The sequence below is a fragment of the Bacillus rossius genome, chromosome 1 (genome assembly GCF_032445375.1).
Source record: "Bacillus rossius redtenbacheri isolate Brsri chromosome 1, Brsri_v3, whole genome shotgun sequence".
NCBI classification, from domain to species: Eukaryota; Metazoa; Arthropoda; class Insecta; order Phasmatodea; family Bacillidae; genus Bacillus; species Bacillus rossius.
This window is the reverse complement of record NC_086330.1, coordinates 271445589-271472796: the sequence shown is the minus strand read 5'-3', so window position 1 is coordinate 271472796 and position 27208 is coordinate 271445589. Positions and strand designations below refer to the sequence as shown.

At 38.2% G+C, this 27208-nt stretch overlaps 1 protein-coding gene across 3 annotated transcripts in view; it reads right to left on the bottom strand.

Annotated features, from left to right (window-relative positions):
* The window catches only part of LOC134527598 (kinase D-interacting substrate of 220 kDa), a 354998-nt gene that overhangs the window by 250438 nt on the left and 77352 nt on the right, over positions 1-27208 (bottom strand). For 2 of the 3 annotated variants that reach the window (XM_063360420.1, XM_063360425.1), the window contains exon 2: positions 25452-25560. The exons of the other annotated variant lie outside the window; for it this stretch is intronic. In XM_063360420.1, coding sequence (XP_063216490.1) covers positions 25452-25474 — 23 coding nt within the window. In that variant the 5' untranslated portion in view covers positions 25475-25560. The remainder of the gene's footprint in view (positions 1-25451; positions 25561-27208) is intronic. 3 annotated transcript variants of the gene reach the window in all.

The window sequence follows — 27208 nt, the reverse complement described above, 5'->3', positions numbered from 1 at the left end:
ATGTGCTGCCTTTTCGTAGTCGGTGCTTCCAAATGTGCTGCCTTTTCGTTGTCGGTGCTTCCAAATGTGCTGCCTTTTCGTTGTCGGAGCTTCCAAATGTGCTGCCTTTTCGTAGGCGGTGCTTCCAAATGTGATGCCTTTTCGTAGTCGGTGCTTCCAAATGTGCTGCCTTTGCGTTGTCGGTGCTTCCAACTGTGCTGCCTTTTCGTTGTCGGTGCTTCCAAATGTGCTGCCTTTTCGTTGTCGGTGCTGCCAAATGTGCTGCCTTTTCGTTGTCGGTGCTGCCAAATGTGCTGCCTTTTCGTTGTCGGTGCTGCCAAATGTGCTGCCTTTTCGTTGTCGGTGCTTCCAAATGTGCTGCCTTTTCGTAGTCGGTGCTTCCAAATGTGCTGCCTTTTCGTTGTCGGTGCTTCCAAATGTGCTGCCTTTTCGTTGTCGGTGCTTCCAAATGTGCTGCCTTTTCGTAGGCGGTGCTTCCAAATGTGCTGCTTTTTCGTAGTCGGTGCTTCCAAATGTGCTGCCTTTGCGTTGTCGATGCTTCCAAATGTGCTGCCTTTTCGTTGTCGGTGCTGCCAAATGTGCTGCCTTTTCGTAGTCGGTGCTTCCAATTTTTTTTTCCTTTTTTGAAGGTGCTTCCAAGTGTGCTTCCTTTTTTTTTGATGGTGCTTCCAATTTTTTTTTTTTTTTCCTTTTTTGAAGGTGCTTCCAAGTGTGCTTCCTTTTTTTTTGATGGTGCTTCTATTTTTTTAATGTTGTTTTGACTCTAGTATTTTAGTAAAATGTTCTTGGTTTGACTATCGTATTATTCCATATGGTGCATGTATATAAGCGAGTCCTAGACAGCAGGACGCTCAGTTTTGTTACTGACGTCGACGGTGTACGGATCATCTAGTTTGTTTCTTCTGGTGCATAAGACGTGTAATTGCTTGTTCTTGAGACTTCGATGGCATCTTTGCCGACTTTAACGTCGTACTCGATGGAGGATGTACCATCGACTACGGGAACCATGACGTCGGCGCCGACGATGTTGGAGCAGATCCCGTTGGCAACGTCTCTGACAACACTGGAGGAGACTTCGATATGTACTGTTCCACCATTAGCTGAAGTTTCATCAGCATTGAATACTTCAATAAATGAAGAGCGTACTTCGCATCAGTGCAAATACTGTGGTGTATCATTTACTATCACCTCAAATGCTCGCAGACATGAAAGAAGCGGTTGTTCTTATAATGTTCAAAGAATACAATTTCAGTGCAATAAGTGCAATAAACTAATTTCACGTCTCGATAGCTTACATCGTCATTATAAAAAATGCTCCGAGACGTATAATGAACATGGTTATTGATTTGACTCATGTTTGTACCGGCTAATGAGACTATATAAGTGATATGAACTTCAGTCCGTCTCTGGCTGCGTTGATGACCGGATCGGATAGACATTTAAAGTCATGTAAAAGGCTTAGTCCGTACAATAAGAAGACTGTTTGAATCGAGGAATCCAAAAGGCTTTAGTAATTTGTCAGTGTTTTTTTTTTGTACTTGTAGTAGTGTATTGAATTTATGTAATAAAATTTTTTTAAAAGAACTTGTGGTGTTTTTATTTTCTCAAACCTAACACTTTTTTAGTATTTTTTTAAATTAAAGTTGTTTTGTATCGGCCAGGGATCGAACCAAGGACCTAAGTCGATCTAATCAATCATCATTTAGATTACAAATTTATTTAATGAATTTTGAACTTTATCCGAATCTCTAGCATTAAAATTACGAATTTACAATATGGTGGTCTTGATGTCTGATAGGATGAAGGTAGTAGATGATTTAAAGTCTCTTTAATAATGTTGAACGTGGTTTATTGAAATTATTATTTTTTTTACATAAAATTAAACATTATTGCATCGATCGGGTATCAAACCAAGGACAGGAATCGATCGAATCAATATGTAAATTAATGAGTGATTTATTTAATGAATTTTGGAATTTTTCCCGAATTTCTAGCTAAATAATTACAAAATTCCAAGATGGCGTCCAAATTTCAAGATGGTGGGTGTCACAGCAATAATAAATGATTACTGCACTCTGGCGGGTACGAATTAAACTAACATGGCATCAGCGCACTCTCGCCGATGAAAACAAGATGGTGGTCTCCAGCAATGAAGACAAGATGGCGGACATGACGTCATACTAGGTGACGTTATATATGCTTTGAAAAAAAAAAAAAGTGTTGGGAGTCAGTCTGCCTGCAGCCACTGTGAGGAAGGATCGGTCGCCATTTTTAATTTTTTTTGCCCTCGTCGGGTTCGAACCGAGGACTCCGAACTCCGTGTCTAAAAAGTACAATTTTTAAAAAAAAATATATTAAAATTTTATTAATTTAATTTTTTTATAATTTTTAAAAAAATTTCATTAAAATCGAATAATAAATAAAAAAGTTAAAGATGGCGGGCGTAACGGAAAATGCAACGGTGACGTCATAATCCTATAAATGGCTTAACTGAGGCTTGAGTTAAGGATGCTTAAGCCAGTTTTAGGAATTTTCAGCCGCTGGGATTTTTAAGGACTAAAAACGGGAATTTTTCCCTCGAAACGGGAAATTTTTCCCTCGAAAAGAGAAATTTTTAATTTGTGGAATTTTTTGAGATTTTTTGGCGGAATTTTTTTTCACAAAAATGGAAATTTTGGCGAATTTTGAGGAATTTTGGGCAAATTTTGCCCAATTTTGGCGGATTTTGGCGATTTTTGAGGATCAAATTAAAGGTCAAGGTCAAAGGTCAAGGTCAAGGTCATCCAAGATGGCCGCCGTGACGTCACAATCCAAGATGGCGGGTGTCACCACAGGCACCACAGCCAGAAGCCATGTTCCAGAACATACATTCGTATACTACTCATAGTCAATCATGCATTATCGTATCCTACTGATGAGATCGTATACCTGCGACGAGATAGTATTCCTGTGACAATATCATATCCTGTGACAGATCGTATTCCTGCAATGAGATTGTATCCCTGTTATGAGATCGTATCCTACCAATTTGAAATTTCGTACAAATGCGAGTCCTTTTCGTTAAATGTGTTCCTTTTTAATGTTGTTTGACTTGCATATTAATGTAAATGGTGCGTGTTTTGACTCTCATATTATTCCAGCAGCCATGAGTATACATAAGCAAGGACTGAACGACGCGACTCTCAGATTGTTACTGGCAATGGCAGTGTAATGATCACCTAGTTTGTCTCATCTGGTGTATAAGTCACGTAATTACCTGTTCTTGTGAACTCTATGGCATCGTTATCATTTTTAACGTCGAACTCGATGGAAGTTTTACCATCGTCTATGGGAACCCTGACGGCAGCGACGACGATAGCAGCGCAGAACCCATTGACATCGACTGCAGAGATCTCGTCAGCGACGACGCAGATCCTGATTTAATGTGTAACATCGTCATCAACTACAATAGAGGAGACTTCAACTGGCGTGGTTCCACCAGCAGAAGAGACTAGAATTCCTGCAATGCTGTCTGCAGAGGAAACCTCGATGAACGACTTTTCACCCTCGATGGAGACTTCAATGGCTGGTGAATATTGATATTAGAAGAGACAAAATTCTGGACAAGATGTACAAGACGATGAACAAGAGATAGACAGGAAAGAGAAAAGTAAAAACGATAGACAAGAGTAAGAAAAAAAATTATAAAGAGAAAGGGAATAAATCACATAGGTAAGGCAAAGAATAAACAGTGGAAGGAAAACAATGGGAAGAAGTTGAACAATAACAAGGTAAAAAGAATGGAAAAGAGAAAAGAGGAAGGAAAAATGGACAAAGGAAAGGAAAAGATGGACAAGAGGAACTAAAAGATGGACAAGAGGAACTAAAAGATGAACAAGAGGAACTAAAAGATGGACAAGAGGAACTAAAAGATGGACAAGAGGAACTAAAAGATGGACAAGAGGAACTAAAAGATGGACAAGAGGAATCAGTGGAAGAAAAAGGACTAGATGAGGTAAAAGACAAGGGAAAGGAAAAGGACAATAAAAAAATATGAAGGAGAAAAAAGAAGTGAAAGAGGAAGGAAAAGATGGACAAGTAAGAAAAAATAACAAGAGGATGGACATAAAACTGGAATGAATGTGAACGAACCCAGGAGAAGCGAAGCAAGGCCACCCAAAAGGAGAGTGTGCAGGCAGTTAGCACTACCCCAATCTGGCACAAGTGGCACAGCCAACACTGCAATTCACACATCCATCAAGTGGGCGCGAAGGTACTTAGCATGTCTGCGTTTTTATAGATCACACACATATGCTCAGAATTCTAAATGTCGGAATGTGTCATATGACATCTTTCCAATGGCGTTCGTTGTATATTCGATTTCTTAGGATGTTCAGTGCCACAGGATATATTAAGGCCCTGCCTACCTGGCCACACATACAGTGTGCAGAGCTTCAGAAGAAACCACACAATTTGAAAACTGCTCAGGATATTAGAGTAGTGTCTGTTTACGATAAGGATTTAAGAAACGCTGGGGGCCAATTAATAGTCCTGTTTCCGGTTTTAGTTTTTAAACTGTATTTTTAGATGAGTGAAAATGGCTAAAATGTGTGTTTTCAGAATAATTTTTAGACATGAAACACCCGGTACAGATTTATTGAAAGCACCAAAGAGCCTTGTATTACATCTTTATCTTCATTTCTAAGCTATAAAATGTTATGGTTACCGCTCAAATCTCATAGGTGCCCTATGCACGACGAGAAGTCTACGCGCCAGTCCACAGTCTTGCGTTTACAGGCGATACCACGCTGGAAGCACCAAAGAGTGTCGACCTTATCATCACATCTCCCGAACACAAACACCCCTGACTGCGATATCCGAACACTTGTCCAAATGAAGAAGCGCACCGAATGGTCCACATGACACTTAGGTTGTCATCGCGGGAGTGGCAGTTTCATGACTGGCAGATCTAAGAATTTGATCTCCAAATTTGAACTTCGCGAAATCCACCGGTCATGGAACTGCCACTACCACCATGAAGTCATAAGGGTCACGTGGACTTGTCGATGTTGGAAAATAACTTGGAAAATACGTTCTGTGCAATATTTTTGTCTCGCATGCATTGCTGTCCGCAGCCCTGTACGTGAGATTCATGTCGGCCTTCTCTTGATTCACTTACGCATCACATCTAGTTGGAGATATCCCCCAATGCATGGTTGTATATCCGGAAGATGGGGGTAATAGAGGTGCATGGGAGCCGCTCCTCTTCCTTGGAATTAAGAAACCCCTCACTGAGGGGTCCTGCGAGCGCTTGCAAAATCGTGACTGTGAAACAGGTTTGATAAATGTAAATGTCAAAACTATGTTTTATGGAAAACATACTATATATTTTTAAGTTGGCCGCTTATTTATTGCATTCATACAAGCCAGGGTCACTGTTGGTATGTTGGTGGCCAAAGTTTTGAGTAGTTGTAGTGATGTGAGATTTCTGTGATTAGGAATTGTTGAATAAATAATTTTTTCCCGAATTCATTCTTTTCCTGACATTCCGCCTGTTTCTGTCTTGCTTCTCATTACTTCGTGAAACAGCACATACCACCCCTAGTGATTCAATAGGTGAGTTCCAAGCAAGTGTTAGGGTGATGTGTTCTGGTTTAGCAGGGGCAGCTACAGGGCAGGGCAAGCCGGACGCTAACTGTCCCGTGTCGAATTCTTTTAACTTCGTTTTCTTTGTTTTTCAAGTTTTCAGAGAGAAAAAAATTAATGAGAAAATCAACTATTAAATTGTAACTAGCATGCAAATTAAGGTGCTGGTCAATACCTTCAGATGTCAATTGGGTTTTTATGACTGCATAGGTATTCGAAAAAACTTTGAATGATTTTACTACCTCATTTAATGACACGATTTCAACCGAGCATTTTAAACAACCGAGTATAATTTATCAGGAACCAAATTAAATTTCTTAAGACATCAGCAAACCCATAATTCGAAATTTAAGTTTCGCCTTGGCTTAAAATGTTGTTTTAAAGAGTTTAATTTTCTAATTTTCCAGGGTGGCTATAGGTACTATTCCTTGCCGCCTTCCAGGCTCCTGGTAAGGCCCCTCCTGGTCAGATATTAGGTCCCCTCAAAAGTAAATGGACCAGGGCCCCGCGAAGTTTAGGATCGCCACTGTCGTTTAGTTGTGTTCTATCGCTTCGTAAAAAATGTGCGCTGTATACTTCATAAGTAAGATTAATAATATAGTTTTAAAATGTTGAACAGAGAAATCACCTGACCACCAGTCCACGAGGTCGGGAGCCGTGCACGCTAAGGCATCGCGCTTATGATGTGAGGGTCCTGTGTTCCCGTCCAACACATGAGCATGAGTCAAGTGATTCGGAGACCACAATTAGCTTGGAGGTTCCGGCGCGTTACGCCTCTGTGCATAGCCGTACGACGTAGAACCAGATCAAATCAATCAAACTCATTTCAAAATATTATGCAGCAACACTAGGGCTTTAGCACAACTAGAGCTTTATGTCCAGCCCATTAGCACTGCTGGAGAGTATTATATATATATATATATATATATATATATATATATATATACCCACCATGCTTTACAATGCCATGTTAAAAAATAAGTATTTTGTTTGTTTACTCTATTTATTGAAGTGCTTTTGGATACACTATATTTTTAGTTTTCCCATTCAGTGCATACACGTATAAGTCAGAAGGTTTCCCGACGCGTGAGCACACCACGTGAGATGGATTTTCCAAATTTTTCACACACACTTGTAGTGATTGTTCCTGCGCCTTGTTGATGATCATTGCAAAAGAGAGTCGCACTGGAAACTGCAAAAGTTTGAACTCGAATGGCATATCTGTCGGAATCATTTGGATGTGTGGCAACATTAAGTCTTCTCCTTTAAATTTTCCTTTTAAAATTGCAGCTTCGCCGATAATAGTCCTCATTTTATTAACTGAAAGTCTGGTATCATTGCAAAGTCGTGGTGGATTGATGTTTCGAAGAAGAATGATAGGCATACCAATTTTTAATGTATATACGTGTAGCAGCATGCCTGGCAAATTAAGTGAATTCAAAAATTCAGTTGGTTAATTTACTACTTCGTCTTGATTCATTACAGTATCGATTGACTTGTAAGTTCTCGTCTCGCTGGGTATTATGTTTTGAATGCTGAAATCGTTTCCATTGGCACTGTTGTGTTTAGCTGCTAATATAGCATGTTAACTGAGCTACTGATGACTTTTGTAATTCTGTGTGATATTTTGGAAAACCTTGTCAATCGTCTGTGTTTGCTGTGATTTTACAGAAGTTTGTTGCCAAAGTGATACATTGTGTGGATTCATCAGTCACCTTATTTTCATTTCCAATATTCAACTATTGTTTTGCGAAACATTCAGCAGATTATCATCTTATAATAGCACACGCACATTGATTTTCAAAGACAATCTCTGTACTTTTCGCCATAAAACTGACGATTTGAGACATAAGTTCACCAGCGGATGTTGAGCGCAGTATGACGGGTAGAGTTTGTCAAAAATTACCAGGTAATAAAATGAGTGTACCACCAAAGAGTTGTTCATTTTTTCTCAAATTTTTTAGTGTTCGATGAAGAGCTTCTAATGCTTTTTTTGTGGGCCATAGTGCATTCGTTCCACATAATGAGTTGACATGATTGTAGTACTTTACCCATTCCAGAATTTTTGCTGACACTAACATGTTGGTGTTTCAGTTTTTTTAATATTCAATGGCAACTTCAAAGATGAATGTGCTGTTCGACTACCATCCAAAATGGTTTTCGCAATTACAGATGATGCAATTACCAGTGCAATAATTTTTTTGTTATCATATTGTGCTGGCAGCAAGATAGAGAGTCTCGGGCTTGAAATGCTCGCCTCGGTGTAACGTCATCGACCGTCATACGCTTCTCCTTTCCCCTCCCATTAGCTGATTCTACCCCTCCGCGCATGCGAAATGTTCATCGGGCATTTTCTGGGTTGGTGACACGACTCAGCCATCTTCTAATGCTATATTCGGCGAGACATCATGTAATGATAGGTAGTGATGTTAGTCGTAAACCTCTGGGTGTGTGTGGGCAGCACAGTTGTAAGTAAAATGTAAGTTGATTTAATTGTTTATTTTGCCTTTTCTAAAATGAGTTTCGGCCAGCACTTTGAAATTATCGTTTGGAATTCAAGCCAGTTCTTTAATAATTTTGCAGATGTTCCAGATGGTCAAATGCCGGAGTTAGCATGTTATCGTTCGGGTGCAAATCCTATTTCACTTATAGTAATTTGGTTTAATGCCTGAGATTAGCGTTTTTATGGTTACAACACTTCATGTTATGTCGACCTTTATAGTGATACATATTGTTACGATTTACCGGGTTCGTAAAGGATAGCCCAATTAAAGATTTTATCACAATAAAGTTTTATTTATTGCCACTACTTATGTCACTTAAAAGTAATCTTCTAAAATGGCAAATAATCAATTGCACTAAAAAAATGTTGCTTCCCCAGTCACTCGTTTCTTACAATCCACACACCTCGCTGGGCCGCACCTCTGGTGGGTCTCCGCCGCGGGACTCCGTCGCCGTACTCCGCCGCCACCAACGCACTTGCCTTCGCCGAGGATCCGCTCGACGCCTCGCCAGGAACTTCGCTCGGGACTCCGCCGCGCCCGCGACACTATCGCCCGGAACTGAACTCTCTGCCCTGGAACCTTCGTCCAGGGACTTCGCCGCTCTATCGCCCGGAAACTCCGCCGCGGGAAAACTCCCGACTCCACTCACTCACTCACTCACTGCCCTGGAACCTTCGTCCAAGGACTTCGCCACTCTGCCGCCCCCGCGGCACTATCGCCCCGGAAACTCCGCCGCGGGAGAACTTCCGACTGAACTCCGACTCTCTGAGGCCGGCATCCTCGTCTTATATATCACAGACGCCATTTCTAGAATCCACGAGCGCGGCTGGGGCCTGTCGCGTCATTCCGCGCCGACCCGACGGCAGAAATCTCTCGAAACACATGTCGGCGGCTCGCGTAACTCCGCAGCTGTCAGGTTTCGGATGTCAAACTAACAGCGCCGCGCGTGGAGCGGAGGGCTGGAGGGAGGGGAAGCGGCGACCCAGGTGCACGCGGAACGTCTCATGTTGCGCGGCCACATGATGTCAGCCAGCTGTGCACCTGCACATGTCGCGGCCTTGCTCACGTTCGTAACAATATTGTCATTAATTCCGACTTTATGTTTAGCTATGATTTATGATTGATCGTATTCTCTGCAAGTTACTTGGCATGGTTTATGGGATATTATGGATCTTTGCTTTCGCATGACGTGTTAGCTTTGCTAAGTTGCTACAGTGCGAGGGGTCGGTATTCTTGTACACCCCTCACTTTTTCACTACCTTGTGTAATTTTCTAAGAACTATTGTGTGTTTGCGGTGTTGTGATGTGGCATATTAATTAATTGCTATTAGAAAACAGAATTTTCAATGGTCGGTAGAGGATTAGTTTGTTAATCGAGTTCGACTGCATGCAATAGGTAGATCGCATGGAAAGTGTGCTCGTGAACACGAGTTTGACTTAGTACCCGGGGTTAGCTCGCCGTTGTACATCTCTCAGCTTCACAAATAGTAAAGGGGTTCTATTCTCTTTGTGCATTTGTTTTCTGAGCTTGTAATCATTTATGATTAATGATCGTTATGCTCTGATGCATGACTTTGTAAAGCATAGTAGACTGGAGATGATGCATGTATTTATTTTGTTATACACTCATAAAGTGCACTTTGGAATTACAGCATGATGTAATTTTTTGAGACGTTCGTTGGTGTTGTATAAGTAAATAATGGTGTTCTTAGGTTTTGTTCACTCAAAGTGACTCAGGTTTTGTTAATAGTTAAAAATGATTTTGAGTAATTTCTGACTGTGTTGATGCCTGAGAATGATATGCACATGGTTAATGATTGTGTCTGAATGTAGTTAATATTATTTATTTGTGAACCCACTTAATGTTTACTTATTTGAATAGTCTCTCCCTGTATTTAAATTTTTGTACGCATTTGCTGGAAGCATTTATATCTTCTGATTACTTGTTCTTAATTGATGTAAGGCTTATTTCCAAAGTTATTAGGTGTTAGGTGCTGTCCTTGTACCTTAATGATATTTACCATTAAAAAAATTAAAGTTTTGCATTTTGAAAGAGAAAGGAACTGGGTTTTCAGATGTAGATTTTTTGTCTTCAAGTTTCTCCTTTGACATATCCAAGCATATCATGACACCAAGCACTTAATCTTTAAGTTGATTTCAGGCTTTTCATGTTTTTTGTATGTGAAGTATGTACTCAATCCCGCATTGGGTACAATATAGCTGCCAAAATAAGTGATAAGTATTGTCTGGTCCTCCAGAAAATAAAAAGCCACACTTTCTTTATTCTAATTACATGCATTATTTTGTCATACACTTCGAGTTGTTCTGGAACCTATTTCGGAAGATTTGTTTGGACAAATGTACCCAATTCGTCAACCTCAAAGTGTGTTTTTCGTAGAGTAATAATTAAACATTTAGAAACTTGTCAAGTCCGTATAAAAACACTATTCTTGCCACGCGCCTGTTTGCCCAGTTGAGAAAGGATCACAAATGGTATTTTCCACGGAGGCACGGCAATCTGGATCCACCGAGAACCCTTCGAAGAATGAGAAGTCCGTACTTAGATTGGCTGTAATTTCCAACAGCAGCGGCAGGCGGGCTGAAACGCGGCTAACAAAACTGTTTACAGCGAGCGTCGCGCCGGAGATTAAAGCCGCGGCCACACAGAAAGCTACGCTACGTTCGCGATGTTCGCTATGTTCACCGCGCCAGGTGGCCACACAGGATAGTCTAGTTCGCGTGGTCGGCGTCTCGGCCCCCAAAGGGCCCCATAGTGAATGGATCAGCCCTATGGTAATGGACGGACCGAGAAAGGCGCCGATGTGTTCGTTTGCACCCGGGCTTAAAAAAAAAGCTGTAAAGTACTCACCTAGGTGTGATACGTTCCCCTAGTCCAGCGGTCGGGGGAGGTACCGAGGTAACCCCGAGGCCCTCCAGCATACGCACGGTTGGTCTGTCATTTCTAGCCAGGGCTTCCTGCGGTCGCCGCCGGATGAGTTCAGGCACTTCCGGGCCTTAATCGTCTGTAAATATGTCGGGCCGAGATACGGCAGGTCGGAGAGTAGTCCGAGGAGACGAGGATATCCAGTGGAGTGACTCTAAAGAGTGGTGATCGGTTAGCCTGTTGGCGAACGGTCTGCCGAACTGGTGCCAAGTTGGTAGTAGAGCGGGAAGAATCCATGAAAGATTGAATGGTGTCCCGCTGAGGTTTTCTCCAAGGCCCTGGATTCTGATTGGGTAGGACTCGTACTTGGTAGTGGTGCTCCGATAGCTTGGAGCAGACTCCAAGGGTTCCCTAGCATGATGCGGAGTCGATGTGGTGAGCGACGACACAGCTCCGGTACTAGCCTGGACAGCTAGCAGAGATTGGATAGGCCTCCACCGGACCACGGGTTCACTGGGTGTTTTGAGGGGTCCCAGTGTGATGTGGGAGATCGGGGAAGGCGCCAGCAGTGCTGATAAAGTCTTAGGGCTCAGGACACAGCTAACTGTCTGGTCAGCTGAGTGTGGTTACGGGGCTGAGGCGGTGACTATGCTGGGTTGGTGGCCCCAACCACTGGTCATTGCTGAAGCCCTTATACCCTCCCAATCAAACAAAAGTGAGCGATCCCTAACAGTTGTTTTAAATAAGGTCTGGAATGTATATAAAATGAACTGGAATGCTGCTCCTACCCTACCCTATTAGGGCGCATATGTCGGAGGATGCCGTGGAATTCGAGTGATGATTCCAACGATGATATTTTGCTGGCTCTCACAGTATGTGAACGTAAAAAAAACGGTTCATGAATTTACTATAAAAAAAATAATTATAAAGTTTGATCATTTGATGAAGCAGTTGCTAGTGAGGACTAAACTAAACTTATGTATTATTTCAGAATAACTAAAACTCGGTTTGCTATAATTCCCTTGAGGTTTTAGAAAAGTAGCCGATATCCAAACGCCTGACGCCGTCGCCAACATAGGGAACATAGAGCGCACAGCGCCCTGTGTGGCCGCAGCTTAAAAGGCTAAAATCTAAAGGCTAAAAAGCTAAAAATCTCTTCCCACATTCTTGAAATCAAATTGTCGCGATACTTCTTAGAAGATGGATTATATAAATAGATATATCCTGTGCTATAGTCTGTCCCACGCTTGGACTGCATAATTGAGTAAAGTAAAAGTACCCAGCTTGTTAACATTAAACATTTTTTGTGCCATGCTTAATCGTAATAAATTTTAAAATATTTATTTTTATTTTACAATTTTTGTTAATTTATTTAGACCATTATTTAGTGTCTGTTGACGGTATTTTCATTGTTGTAACCAATCTGACAAAAATAATTCAATGCTGAACACCAATCATTACTTCACATGAGAAACTATTTGTAGCAGTCAATCACTATTAATAATATGGCATTCCATTAGATTACGCTAATTACACAAAACAGAAAAAAATTTATAATATTAAATGTTATAAAAAATCTTTCACAGATACAATTGAAACAAAGATGGTGTCCTTCAATTACGACTCCTTAGAAATAATTTCTAAAAAATCAGATGATGAACTGCATGACATACAAAAATAAATTGATTTTTTCCTTCCAAATCTTACTTTACAAACTACAATGTTTAAGATACATTTTAATATATTTTTTTTTTACTAAACAAAGATGTATCTAAAACATTTTTGCTCATGGGTGTATATATGGAAACAGAGCACACCGAAACAAGGACAGTGCTAATAGTAGAAATCGTCCATTGGAAAGAGAAAGTACATTCCCATTTAAATGGGCATTCTAAGGATGAAACCCGCTATAAGCATACTAATCGATCTGCATTCAACTCCATAATGAGAAAAATTCGATTATAAATACTTTACAAGTAAATATTTACTCAAAGTGACGATGAAAAGCTATGAACACACTACCATAGAGTAAATAAGGGTATGCCCACTACAGCATACCTTTGGTGCAGAACACTACAGTCATCAGGCAGTCTGTCGCAACGAAGTTGGAGCAGTGATTCGATGTGGTCGCCTCATTTCTGAGCGCGACAATTGGTGGCATCGTGCCACGTATGAGTCTGTGTGCATTGTTCATGTGTAACATTTTAGGTCTCGGTATAGCCTACAGCATTTGGTGGGAGTAATTTCGTGAATGCGACGGAATTCACGGAACGGAAAAGTGTAACAACCACGGTACTGCCATCTGTAGCGGACGGCTCGAGTCAAAGTTCACAAATACAAAGGGAAAAGTTATAGTATTAACTCTTTAATGAATTTTAACAACATGGGCAGTATTTTAATTAAATTCCTTGTTATGTTTCAGGTCCGAAGGGTTCTGTATTGTTTCAAGTGTTTTCTCCTTTCATCGGAACCATTTCAACATGTAGTTTAATATTTCGCTCTGCAAATAGAATGATTCTCCAGTCGACTTAGCTGTTCGGCTGCATTCTAGCGGCGGGTGCGGAAAGTACGTGCGATTCGCGTCCATAAATGTAGTTGAAAATACAATTTGCGTATAATTATCACGCTCGACATTATTTCAAAGAATTCTACGTTAAATTTCGTGTCCGAGGCTCGTATTATAAGTGTATTTGCAACATGAGAACACATCAAATTTGCTCGTTACCGTTGTTAGATGTTACACATCACTGCCGTGTATAATTTTTTCACGTAAATACATGGAAGTCAACTGCTGTCAGACAAAATGTTTCGTCGTGTCGTGTCGCGCCTCAGCCCGTGCGCGCCCGATCTATGACACGTCGGAGCGCGCTGCTGTCGCGCGAAGGCCAGACGCCAGAACGCAGACGCGTTCGTGTGGTTTGTCAGGAATGGAGCGCAGAATTGACAATTTTTTTATCGGCTGCAAAAAGTATGAAATAAAAAGCAATTAATAAAAATAACTATACAGAATCTGTTGTTTGTTTTTTTTCCACTCATTATGAATAGGTAGTCATAAGAATTTTGATCATATGTTACTAAAAATTTTACATATAATTTTATGCATGATACGGTTATGGCTGTTGAGAAAAGGAGGGGGGGGGCTTAACACAATTTACGCCCTGGGCACAGGAAAGCCTGGCTGTTGGACTCACGTGCCAGTAAAGCATCGCCCACTACATTGTTGTTTTAAAACTCCACAGCTGGTGTAGTCCACGTTATGTAACTTATTTCAAGTACGACAGTTCTCGACAGTAGTATCGTGCTGTAATCCCAACCACGCGATGGACGCGGATATTGTTCTACGCCCCGCTGTACAATGGCACGAAAACGGAGAGGATCCCCCGAAACATTTCACCATCGCGTCTGCTGCTTCCACAATGCACGGAAACGTAATTAATGGCAACTAATGAGAATGCATTTCAAGGTTAGGAAATATTTATTTAATTAAAAGTATATTATGTATCAAAATTATAGCACGAGCAGAGTTAAAAAAATAATAAAAATAAAAATCAACGAAAAACAAATAATAGAACACTAGATATTCTTGCACTTGAAATAATTTATAACGTATTTAGAACATAAACAAACATGGCAACCAGTGCAGCCAAGTACTCAGCTTCTATTGGTCGCACGGAGCAACGTAAACGGAAAAGCTCAGCCTTGCCGAGCTAATCCGTGCGGGTCCGTCTCCGTCTGCGTACTGTTGCAGAAACTCTTTTCGGTGAGATCCGTCTCCGTCTACGTGATCCATTTCCGTTTCCGTGTCATTGTAGAACGGGCCTAACCAATAACGTTCGATACATCCATAACGTCAGCGCGACATAAATGCCACGACAAACTTCCCAAATAGAAATTTGTCTTTATTTCTATCGCGTCGTGAGCGCGACGTCGGTAAATTAACGCCAGAACTTGTACTTCATGAATACTATTATTATTTACGTATTTTCGTAGGTTTGTTGCCCTAAATGTAGATAATAGTGAAATCTCTGAAAGGCGATTATGCATGGTGATTTTCTCCCTCGAACATGTCGATTACAAAAACCTGGAAGCGGTGATGTCGTTTGATTGTTGCGTATGTAACGTCGCGCGGATGAATACCATGTGTTTACAACAACGCGTCCTACGCGACGCGCTGTTGGTCTATTGTGATTCCAGCATCATTGGTACCGCTACCCATTTCCCGATTGTTACTCGCAAAACACTGATGAATATATGAAGTTGTTTACGAACACTATTGACATAGCAGTCGCGGGAAAATACGTAGACCACTGGTACCAACTAATTTTGAGAACTATCAATTGGAGACAAGTTGCATGTTAAGCCTTATCACACGATGAAAGTTTCCTTGGAAGGTCTTCCATAGTAGCAGGTAGAAGAATTAGCAGAATGCTGGCCGTTTTAATGGAAGTTTTTGTAATCGGTCGTGTTCGAATTTCTGTAGGTGGTTTCGTAGAAGGTGGAAATCGTATACAATGAGAATGAAGTGTGTCACTAGTGTTTAAAACGATAATTTATTATTATTGATTCGAAACGCGGTGAACATGCAGTAGTCGGTTGAAGCAATTACAACAATTATGATAAACACCCATGTTTATACCATACAAAAAGTACACATTAACTATCATAACAAAACCATTCGACAAGGGATAGTTTCTTCCATAGAAACATATATTCCTGCTGCCATGGCTAGTAGTTTTGCTGGAAGCTTCTAGCAGAGCCTGTATGAAACCTTCTATCGTGTGATAAAATTTTACAGCCTATTGGTATGTGAACACTATTTTCAATAAATTCACTTTTTCCCAATGCTTTGAATATTATTAAAATAAAACTATTGTGCCCTACCTGGTGTCTCAATGGTTAAAACTTATGGCTCGTGAGCCAAAGGTGCCATGTTATATTCCCGACTGAATAAGTGATTTTTAAATCACCTGGAATTTCCTTTCTAGGTGCAGGCCTGCGGAAGGACATAACAAACCTCCACGTTATCACCCCGCCTAATCTGTCCTGGTCACCCCATGCGGTGGCTGCGGTCCAACCCAGTGATCTGATCATCCATTTATCGTGGCCTCGATGTTGAGACGATTCAACAATCATCCCAAACTATGTTAGACCAGCGGTTCCCAGAAGGTGTTCCGCAGAACCCTGAGGTTCCGTGAGTCAGGACAAAATGTCATATAAAGCAGGCACAATTATTGTCAAATAACTTTCTTTGAAGGAGTTGGGGTTCCGCCAAAAAAAAAAGTCGATCATAGAGTTCCCTGGCCGAAAAAAAAAATGGGAACGGCTGCGAAAAACTGACGGTGAAAAGGAAAGGGTACCCACAATATACTATTACATGTAAATCTACAGTCCAGACACTCAAGTTACATCAATTGAGAACAACCAGGAAATTGAAGTTTCTAGTTTGCAGAACTGCTATGAATCGAGGCCAGGGTGTCGAGAGAAACCCACAAATATAATTCCCTGATATCTCCAAGTCTTTTATAATTACTCGCTGTCCAAAACAAGTAATATATACTATAAAATAATAGTTTAAAAAAACTAAAAAACATGCTTTATATAGAAAACCAAACTAAAAAATTGAAAATAAATTTTAATAAATTTGAATTAAGAATAGTGTAAAAAAATTTAATAAATATAAATTAATAATAGTGTATATAAGAATAAAATGTATTTTATTTAAAAAAAAAAGCGTGGGGTGCTTTTTAAGATATTATCGAAATGATAATCCTTCTACTCATATATGTCAATAAAATATTTATAACTATTGACACCATGCACCCCACACTTTTTTTTAAATAAAATACATTTTTTTCTTATATACACTGTTATTAATTTATATTTATTAAAAAAATTTACACTATTCTTAATTCAAATTTTCATAAAATTTATTTTCTATTTTTTTGTTTCGTTTTCTATATAAAGCATGTTTTTTAGTTTTTTAAACTATTATTTATTTTCTACTTTTTAGTTTGGTTTATTTATAATTTAAAGTGATACTTCTTTATCGACGTATGAAAGAAATTTTATAACAATATAAAAAAACTTGATAGTTATTACATCAATTTACGATTAAAGTAGATTTTGAATAAATATTGGCTGCAGTTAAAATAAAATCGATAAAATTGTTTTACTCAGAAGTGTCTCTAGATGTGGCTCAATTTTTTATTTATTACATGACTTTACTATTAAAGTGAATTTGAGTAGATATTAGCTGCTTCTAAAATATATATCCAATATAGCATGTTGAAGAACTACAGTACTCAATAATTTCAATATCCTGCTATGAAAATCAATATATTCGGGAAGTCATTGATGTTTATTCTAAGTCAGCATATCTGATGGGTGACCATCCTTTGTTTGCAAATATCTCACAATAAATTTTCTCCCATTTGTTCCAGTCCGATTCCACTGTAGGTTTCATTTGCATGCAGTTTTACCAAACTACACTGGAGTATTCTAAGAAATGTTTTAAAATTTCTATTTTCTGTTTGTCTGCTTTGATTAGGAAACGTTCACATTCTTTGTTGAAATCTTTAATCCACTGGTAAGCATTTGAGTTTCTGCCCATGAATTTCTCAATCATGAAATCTTTTGCAATTTTCCCTAAATTTTGAGTTTCAGATATAGTTTTTTTTTTCTCCAAGAATTTTTTCTAACAGTTTTTCCAATTTTTTATTTGAGCCACTAGGCATAGATTCAGCACTTTTTGTTTTTTTCCTCAATTTCTTTTGGGTAAAAATCCTTTAACTGTAAGTTTTGCTCTCTATCCAAATATGTTTTTGATATATCATCTGTCAAAGTTATCCATATTTTCCGTGTTTGATGTATTTTATTTAATGATTTACTGACCTTGGCATAGTTTGGAGTATTTGTAACTGCTTGGTGTAGATTTGCACGTTGGTGTTCAAGTGGAATTTCAAAAATCTGCCCATCAGGTGTAGCTATTGAGGTTATGCATATGGTGTTTGATTTCCCATCTGCTGTTGGTTTCACAGCAAAATCAAAACCTCAATTTTTTCCATTTTTCGTTAAATGTTTGCAGAAAATGTTGTTTTATAATAATGTTTCACTCTTGGTTAATTGGTAAAATGAAACAAAGACGTAATTGTGTTTCTATATTTAACGAAAGAAACAACATTTAAAGCCCTTATTTCAGGTTTTTTTTCTTCATATTTTTACAAATATAGATAATATTCTCCTCGAGAAAGTATATTGTTCACAATAATCATAACCCACTCTCACTTTTCATTTAATTAAATGTCACAATATTTAGTAGGCTTTGTTTATATCGCGCCAAAGACAAACTGAAAGAAAAGAGTTCGCACATGAGCGAAATGGTTTTCTTTAAAATGTGCGAACTCTTTTCTTTCAGTTTGTCTTTGGCGCGATATAAACAAAGCCTACGAAGGCTGTGTTCCAAATAGGTAAACTATCGTGCTCACGTACTCGCTCTCGGAAGTGACGTCACGAGAGTGTTGTTCCATATAGTCGAGTGCGAGCACGAGAACGAGTGCGCATATCGATTGCGTTTGAATGCATGCTCGTTGCGTACTCTCGTAACCATTGTTTGTTTACGTTTACGTCTTGACTATTGATCTAAAACAATGGCAAATGAACAATGCACGTTTCATTGTAAGTACCTGTTCGTAATTAAACAACACGCGATGTCTTCATGTGTACCTCCAGTACAATCATTGCTGCAAGGATCGTGTTATAATTAAGGTTATTTTACCCGTCTCCTGTTTATTGTCTGGACATTGCGACGTAACCGTTGCCGTCGTAAACGTCTCTGTTGTTGGTTTACTACCATTAGGGCCGCAATTGCTCCTACTGCGTGTTCCATTGTCACAAATCAAAACCTACACATAAACACACGTCGCCGCCTACCACATGGGTGTGTTTACTTTGGAGTATGGTTGTGTTCCAAATGGCGAACACGCATGGAGCATGCTCTTTGTACGCAAGTAATTGTGGGTGTGGGTGTGAGTATGAGCACGAGTGCAAGTGCGAGTGCGGATTATTTGGAACACAGCCTAAATATTGTGAAATTATATAAATTGACAAAAACCTTATTTTGCAAATTGAATAATGGAATAATCTTATCAAATTAGTGTATTGTAATCGGTCCTCGATAAATATACAAAGTTTGAATGGAATCTGGCCGTTTAAAGTGGGTCAAAATCGCACCCAAAGGAGTCGGTTACAAACATACAGGTGAAGCTAATATAAAGCGTGTAAAAACGCTCGTTACTGACTGACTATGTAACGCTGTATGAATTCTGTTTTGATGCGCTTACAGTGTAACATTTTCATTGCTCTTTGCTAACCTGTTCTTCCTAGCATTGCTGCCGAGCCCGTGGCACAAAGATAATATGCATGGGGCATAGCATCATATTTTGACGAGGCCGATAGTTTCAGCATTTTTCAGTAATAAAGTAGCGAGCCGTGGCTTAATTTGCCACGTTTGGGCCGCTTATATCTGTTTAATATAATTCGCGTTGTTGGCCTCCACTTGCCATGGATCTACCAACCACTGTTGTGTCAATTTTCCAGCGCTAATGATAGGATTAAATTGATCGTGAATAGATGTTTAGGCACATTTGAATTGTAACATGCTAATGTTGATGCGAACTCTATTCAATTTGCAGTTTAAGTTATAAAAATTTATAAGGCTCATTGCTGGTATATTTTATAAGATATTTAACTAATGAATTTAAATTAAATTGAAAATATGAGTAGTCCAGTTCCAAAACTCGCCTTGTCCTCTTTCACTGGAACAGAGAAAATCGAGAAAAACTGATATGCAAAGAGGTTGTGACATAGCCAACACACATTAGGTATGAATCATTTCAAATATTAAATTGAAATATGTTTCTTGAGGTCTTTGAAATGTAACAGTATACACAAATATTAAAATTGTTAAAATAAATTGGACAAGATGAGTTTTGGAACAATACTTTGGACAAGGTGAATTTTGGAACAGTATATAATACAAAATGAATTGTTTCGTAAGGAAAACCAGTAACAAACTATTTGATTACATTTCGTATTTTAGTAATGATACAAAATATATGTTTTATCAAAAAATAATATTTTTTCTAGTGCCTACTGAGATCCTACACTGACTGAAGTTTCTCCTTATTTTCTCATTATTGTCAACTAAAAAATATGTTGAACTATTTCAAAACATCATACTCTCAAATCTTCATCCACCATAGGTTCATCATCCTCTTCATGCACAGTTGTGTATTGTCCGGCAAGAACATCTCTATAAAATGCCAAAATTGCATTCTCCTTCCATTCAGGGCCATAGTGCTTCGACAGTAGCTTATTCACATCATTGGCTTTGGCAGCATTTGGGTGGAGTCCTAGTGGAACTATTACTGGGTTAATTTGTCGGAAACACTTGCCACGTCTGCAAATACCTTTACTTTCCATGAGTTCAGTTCGGTAATTGGGTTCCCCTCGAACGAGTACTTTACTTTCTTTTGATTTCTTCAAAATGAACTGCTTCGTGTTACAAAATTGGAAGTGCCATGAACTGGTAGGTCGCACAACTTCTGCAATAGCTGATTTCCAATAGTAGAAAGCAAAACCAGCATTGCCAGGCTTGATTACAGTTCCGAACTCTCCAAATATATCAAAATATTCTTGGGGTGACACTATCACTTCCTTTGATTTTACCCTCTTTTCAATACGACCAAAAACACGGTCTGCTGGCAGGAATGAGTGTCCAGGTACGGGGAAAATGATGTGTACTTCCTTGATGTGATGTGGTGCTTCACACTTTAACCATTTTGATACCATAACTACCATCGTACTATTTTTATTTTGGCCTCCGCAGCCGTCAGCAAAAAGCCTTATAGTTGTTATTGTGTAATCGATTCCAGTATTCTGCAAGCAGTGGTGAACACATGATTAAATTTCATTAGAGCCTTTGTGCGCATCAAGTTCTCTCCATGTGTAAATAAACGTGCTATTCGTGGTTTGTTCTGTTTTAGACGATCCTCGACAAACAGTAAAATTATACACATAGAATTGTCTGCTAAAATAGGCACTTTGATCTGGTATCTTTGGTAGTACCATATTTGTTTGGCAATCAAAAGAAAATGTGATGGTATTATCATGATTTTCTTTCAGCATATCATAGAAAGCTTTCGAACGGAGTTTGTGAACCCTAAATTCGACTCTCAACCCTTGTTTCACATGCTCATTGTTTTCAGTTTTTATTTTACCTTCAATTTCAATGCAACGAGAGCACGTTTTTACCTTCTAAAACAATGTTACATTAGACTTTATATTATGTGGACATAACCACTTTTGATTAATGCAGTTAGTTTGTTCATGGCTGCTTATAGAACAAGGCGACTTTTGAAACAGTTTTTATATATATGGACAAGGAGAGTTTTGTAACAAAAAACCTTGTGGACAAGAAGAGTTTTGGAACAGTACCTGGTTTTCAAATTGTGTCTGTTATTAGACATGGGGAGTTGTGGAACGTGTTATAATGCTATACCTATATTGCGCACTTATAAAAGCTGCACAAAACAATAAATAACTCAATTTTCCTTGGTGATGGACAAGGCGAGTTTAGGAACTGGACTACTCATAAACTCGGTGACACAACTTTGAGTTACATATGTATTATCGTATCCTTTTGGTTTAGATACAATCCGTCTCAAAACACGTACACTGTAGTGGTAGTTCTAGCACTGCGTATAAAACTTTAATTGCCGGAAAGAATGTCCTCAAGATGTAGCGATAATAGTGGCACTTCTTGGCACTATGTAGTCAGGCGGAGCTCTGGTTGGCTACTGCTGGGCGGGGGAAGGGGGAAGAATGATGTGTGAAGGCCCATAATAACAGGCACATAGACTAAATAAAGCACTAGTACAGCCTTTTCTTCTTAATAATTGTGCTACAAGATTGCAAACTCAACAAACATGACTGCGGTTTTGTCACGATTTTAATTTACAAAAAAGGATCACAAGTCTATAAATTGTGTGTGAGATTCATAAACTATTTGTATGAATGCCATTCTTCTGCGTAGGTATACCACACATGGTCAAAATACGTGTAAAATCTGTATGAGGAATGGATTTCTTCATTTGCATGTGGAGTAGCAGCCCTGCATTTTTTATAGTGCTTTGTAACATTTTATTTAGCATATATAACAATAGGAGGTTGAAGAAAAGCGTATCAGTGTTAGTCTTCTTTCCTCGTAGCATAAAACACATACAGTAGCCTACATATCAAAATACACACATTTCACAAAAATTTGTATCACCGAATGAGAATCCTTGCAGCTAGCACGCTAGTCGCTTTTACCACGCCAGGTTGTCTTCTTCGTTTTGCAAAGTCCCAAAAAGGAAAACCTAATATTTACACCAGTCATTCCGAAGCTGCATTCGTGCATGTTCAATTTTTTTTTCTCGTGTTTCTCACTCTGATTATCTAGAATCAACAATTCGAGGATTTGAATTTTTAATTCCATTTATAGGGTATTAGGTTTTAAGTTTTATGCTGGTTGGTTAAAACACTGGTAATTCTGAAGGAAAACCACTTATCTTCTGAAAATTAAAAATAAAAATTCAAAAATGTTAGTATTTTAACATTTTAAGGTTTGGTGTACATATTACATAAATGTAATATTGTAATCTGAATTCACCCAACAAACATTGGCTGCTGGAACATCTATACTACATATGGCCTAAAGTGATTCCTAAAGCTCATGCATTCCATTGAAAATGGAGCTATACAACAGTTTTATTGTAAATAATAAAGAAAGTATTTAAGATAGAACACTGAGCATGTGGATTATGTTTAATTGAAGTTCTACAACCACCGCTAATTTTATGGCTGTAGCAAAATTATTTCATTGAAATAATTGAAAGTAACACATTTATTTTTCATATATTTTTGTGATGTATGTATGTTTTGTACCTGTTATTAATTTTTTATTCTATAATTGTAATGCATAAATTTTTAATGGTATACACAATACACTAAATTATATCTGTTTTGCACAGTCAAATTGTTACACTCCCTTTCTTTTTTTTATACTTTCTTTGAACTGCTGTAGGAGTAAACATAAATAACAATCTTTCTTGCTTCAAATGATAAATTATCTATTATTAAATCATCAATTGCTTTAACACAAAAGTAATAAACAGTAAAATTTAATTTAATTAATTAAGAATCCTCTTATAATAATTACTACAATACAGTGCCATAATAACCTTCCTCTCTCTACTATGCCTTGTACAACTCAGTAATAGTCTCCTGAGGTATTCTCTCAAGCTTATTTAAGTGAATACTGATTTGCCCGCAATGCCCAAGCTATGTAAGTACGTCGAACACAGTCACAGCCCTGAGACTTGAAGAGGAAGCCGCTGCTGACCACCGCTCTGTATGTATTTCAATTTTGAATAATAAAATGTATATATTACAGAATTTAGGCATGGGAAAGCTTACAGTTTTAGTCATGACTCATGATGTGGTGTAGTACAGTGGCAAAAAGAAATGACTGCCTAAACAACGATCCAGCTCCTGGAACTATAATCGCAAAGGTGCAGCTGAGATCAAAATGTTCCCATTGCTCCCACCCCCTCAAAAGGTAGAAGCAAAGGACTGGTGAAAAAGAAAACTGCTAAGCATAACTCTCTTATTGTCCTTCGCCCAAACCATATCGGCTGTGAGTTGGAGTGAGACATGAGACGGAGAATGACCTCTGAGCTTCTGCTAATTCCTCATAGATGACAGGCTGCGGAGCGAGCGCAACACCCTCTCCGTCTGAAAGCCATCTCGCCAATGACGCGCTGGAACTAAGCTCCTGACCTCCCTACACAATAATGACGACCTACAGAGGCATCTACACTCTTTAGTGATCATTTGATACAAAATTCAATTTTTTCGGACCTGTGACCATTTTATACAGTATAACATTCACCTTAAGTGAATTAATTGGCAGACTAACAGTTATCTTTTTAAACAAATTTCATTTCACATTAAATACTAACCCAAAGCCCCAACAGAACATTTTTTTCCAACAGTCGGTTAATTTACCGGAAATGTTTCGCAACTTAGCAGGAATGAAAACTCCTACATCTTATGTTCTGGCCTTGAGATGAGTTTTTTGAGAAGCGGAAAAGTTATATGTTGTTTTGTGTGCTCTGTTTACAACACAGATAAAATGGTATTGTACTAAAAACAAATATTATTTTACACTCTCTTAGAACTTGAGGAGTGAAGGAATGACGGATACTGTTTCTGAATAGAAAGGATGTGTCCCTCACGGATGTAACATTTACTGTTTACCCGACTATTCTAACTTCAAGCTGCATTTAATGAGAAATTAGCTATGAAAAGATATCCCAATTAATTGGACGCTAACACAACCTGGTGTACCAACACCACAGACAATTGCTTACTTTTGTTTTAAATATTCACACTATTTTCAGGAAATGTTCAATCTTTACACGTTAAAGTTAATAAATTCACAGTAATAGATCAACACATAAAAGAGTGTAACCAGTATTTGACTGGCTAAGCAGCAGACTATTTTACATTGGTTCTAAAAGATAGCACCACAAAATAGGTCACAAGGATGCATGAATGCATGACAGACTGTACTGATTCTATAATGGCTGACTTCTTTAAGAGGCACATTTAAACTATCCTTTAGGCTAAATGAGTAGGCAATCGGAAACAGCATGAGAATCAAACCATAACAGCATTGATCAAACTTTTAAAACTCAGGAGCCACTGAATAAAACAAAACTTTAGAATGGCTAATTCAGTATCTTTCACGGTAAACAGAGTGATAAGTTCCATGAGTAATGGGTATTTTTGTTTTTGCTCCAGGCTGCTATCATTTTCGCCATTTAGAATTTTTTGACTACAACATATTAGGACTACATTTCATGGAAATAGTGATAATTCCTAAAATTAAATCAACAAATTTACTCACTGATAAATGTTAACAAAATTATTTCCTTAAAATTTGCCAGTTTCTTCACAAAATTTGTCCATGCAGTACAAACTTAAAAGTATGTAAAAGGTGATGTTTCTTGCATCATATTCGACCATGCCATATTGCTCAAATATACAACTGCAGCATTGCAAGATGAAAAAATACTGAACCCAAATACACTTAAGGAACAACTTTTTGGTTGGCACTGACAGTTGTGTCTGTGGGTCCAACCATTTGACTTAAGTTCCCTGACCTAACACATAGAATTTGAAACATTTTCAATTCTTCCTGAAATAAAATGTTCCTGAATTTTTCTAGACACTTTTAACGGATGGTAACTAACCCATGGGACAGAGAATAGGCCAACCTACTCAGAACATCACCACAAAAAACTAGTTACGTATCATATCAGCAGTCACGTTACCTTATTACTGAACACAAGGGCATAACCTGGTGTCAGAGCCGGGAGGCGCACGATAGGCCATGCCCCCTAGGAGTACCATTTTCAGGCAGCACGCACCAGTTGGCTGATCCTGGAACAAGTGACGAAGCACCGTCACTCCCGTAGTCACTTTATAATTTTTAAGTCATGCCAGGAGAAATCATAAGCAAATGCTCTCTACTGATGACAACTTAGATTTGATGAAATTATGTCATCTGGAATAAGCTGAGGAAAGGATTCGTTAGTAAAAACAAGCATCCTCCTTCACGAAATCTGGTTGCACCACTGAGAGTAGTGCCTTGAACCAGTAAAAACTAGGCGGGATATGTAAATAGAGAAGAATACTAGAAAATGATTGAAATTTTACATGAGTAGGCCTAATTATTTATATCGGCCAAGTTAATAAGTTCTTGATGTATTTGAAAACCATATTCTTTTATTAAAAATACACTTCTGATGTGATTTCAATATAACAGTTTTATGTAGAGCAAAAATTCTTTTATATGACATGCTCAGCACCAAAGTCATGCCGGATTAGCGATTACACCAAATTATTAAATGTCAATATATAGTGTAACAGGAAAACAACATTTGAAATATGAAATGTAATCCTCTATAAAACAGGTAACACTGCACTGAAATAAGAACTTACAGTAAGGAGCAAACTTAAAACACCGGCAGTGCTTTAATGCAATGCAGTAGCCAAGGTCTAATGCTGGAATTTTAAAAAAATGTGAATGCAAGTGGCTTGATAAGTGCTAGATTGCAGAAATTGCCTATTCATAAATTTAAGATAAAAAAACATTTCACTTTAACAAATTTAAAAAAAAAAATTTTAAAGGCTCAAACAAAATAAACTTTTATTTTCACGATAAGCATCTTGAACTAGGTAAAATATGGGATATTTTACTGTAGGCCTTTAATCATATCAACCCTGGAAATACGCAGTTTACAAACTATAAACTCTATGCCAATCACTACAACGTTCATCAACTTTGCTGACAGTTCAGACAAACATGTTCACCATGCTTTTCCTACAGTCTCCTGTTTAGTTGTTTATATATTTATTTGTGTTTTTTTAATACATACAAACCAAACTCAGTACTGGGCTGGTTCACAATTTGTTGTATTTTAAGAGTACAAAAACTACAAATAAATTAATTTTTAACACTGAAAATATTACAGCATTCTACAAGAACAATATTACAGAGAGAAAAACAATACATACAAACACAACATGAAAACTGTAACATAAAAATTATATCAGCATAGTTAGGTACTTTACAAAACTACCAAAAAAAACTTTTATGAATACATACAATATATTGAACCTTGTGAATATTATGTGGTCATAATTGACTGGGTATGGTTCACATTTCTGCCATCTCTCACGTGCTTCTTTGGAATGTAGTTTACAAGGAATGATTGATTAGCTGTTTCAATTTACTATAAGGCCCGGTATAACATAATAAGTACTTCAGTAAATGCAACCATTTTTTCTTTTCATTTTTTATCATTATTTTATTTAAGGGCTATTTATATATTTTTAACAGATATTCACATAGTGTATTATCATAGTGTACGAAGGTGCCAAAGTCTGCGTTATTATCACATCTTGCGCGACTTTTTATACCCATGATATTAGTATTACATGAAGTGAATATCTTTTGAAAATATTTTTGGCAGAATTACAAATGCAAGGAAGGTATCGAGTAATTCAGGCATGACCTTTCACCAGA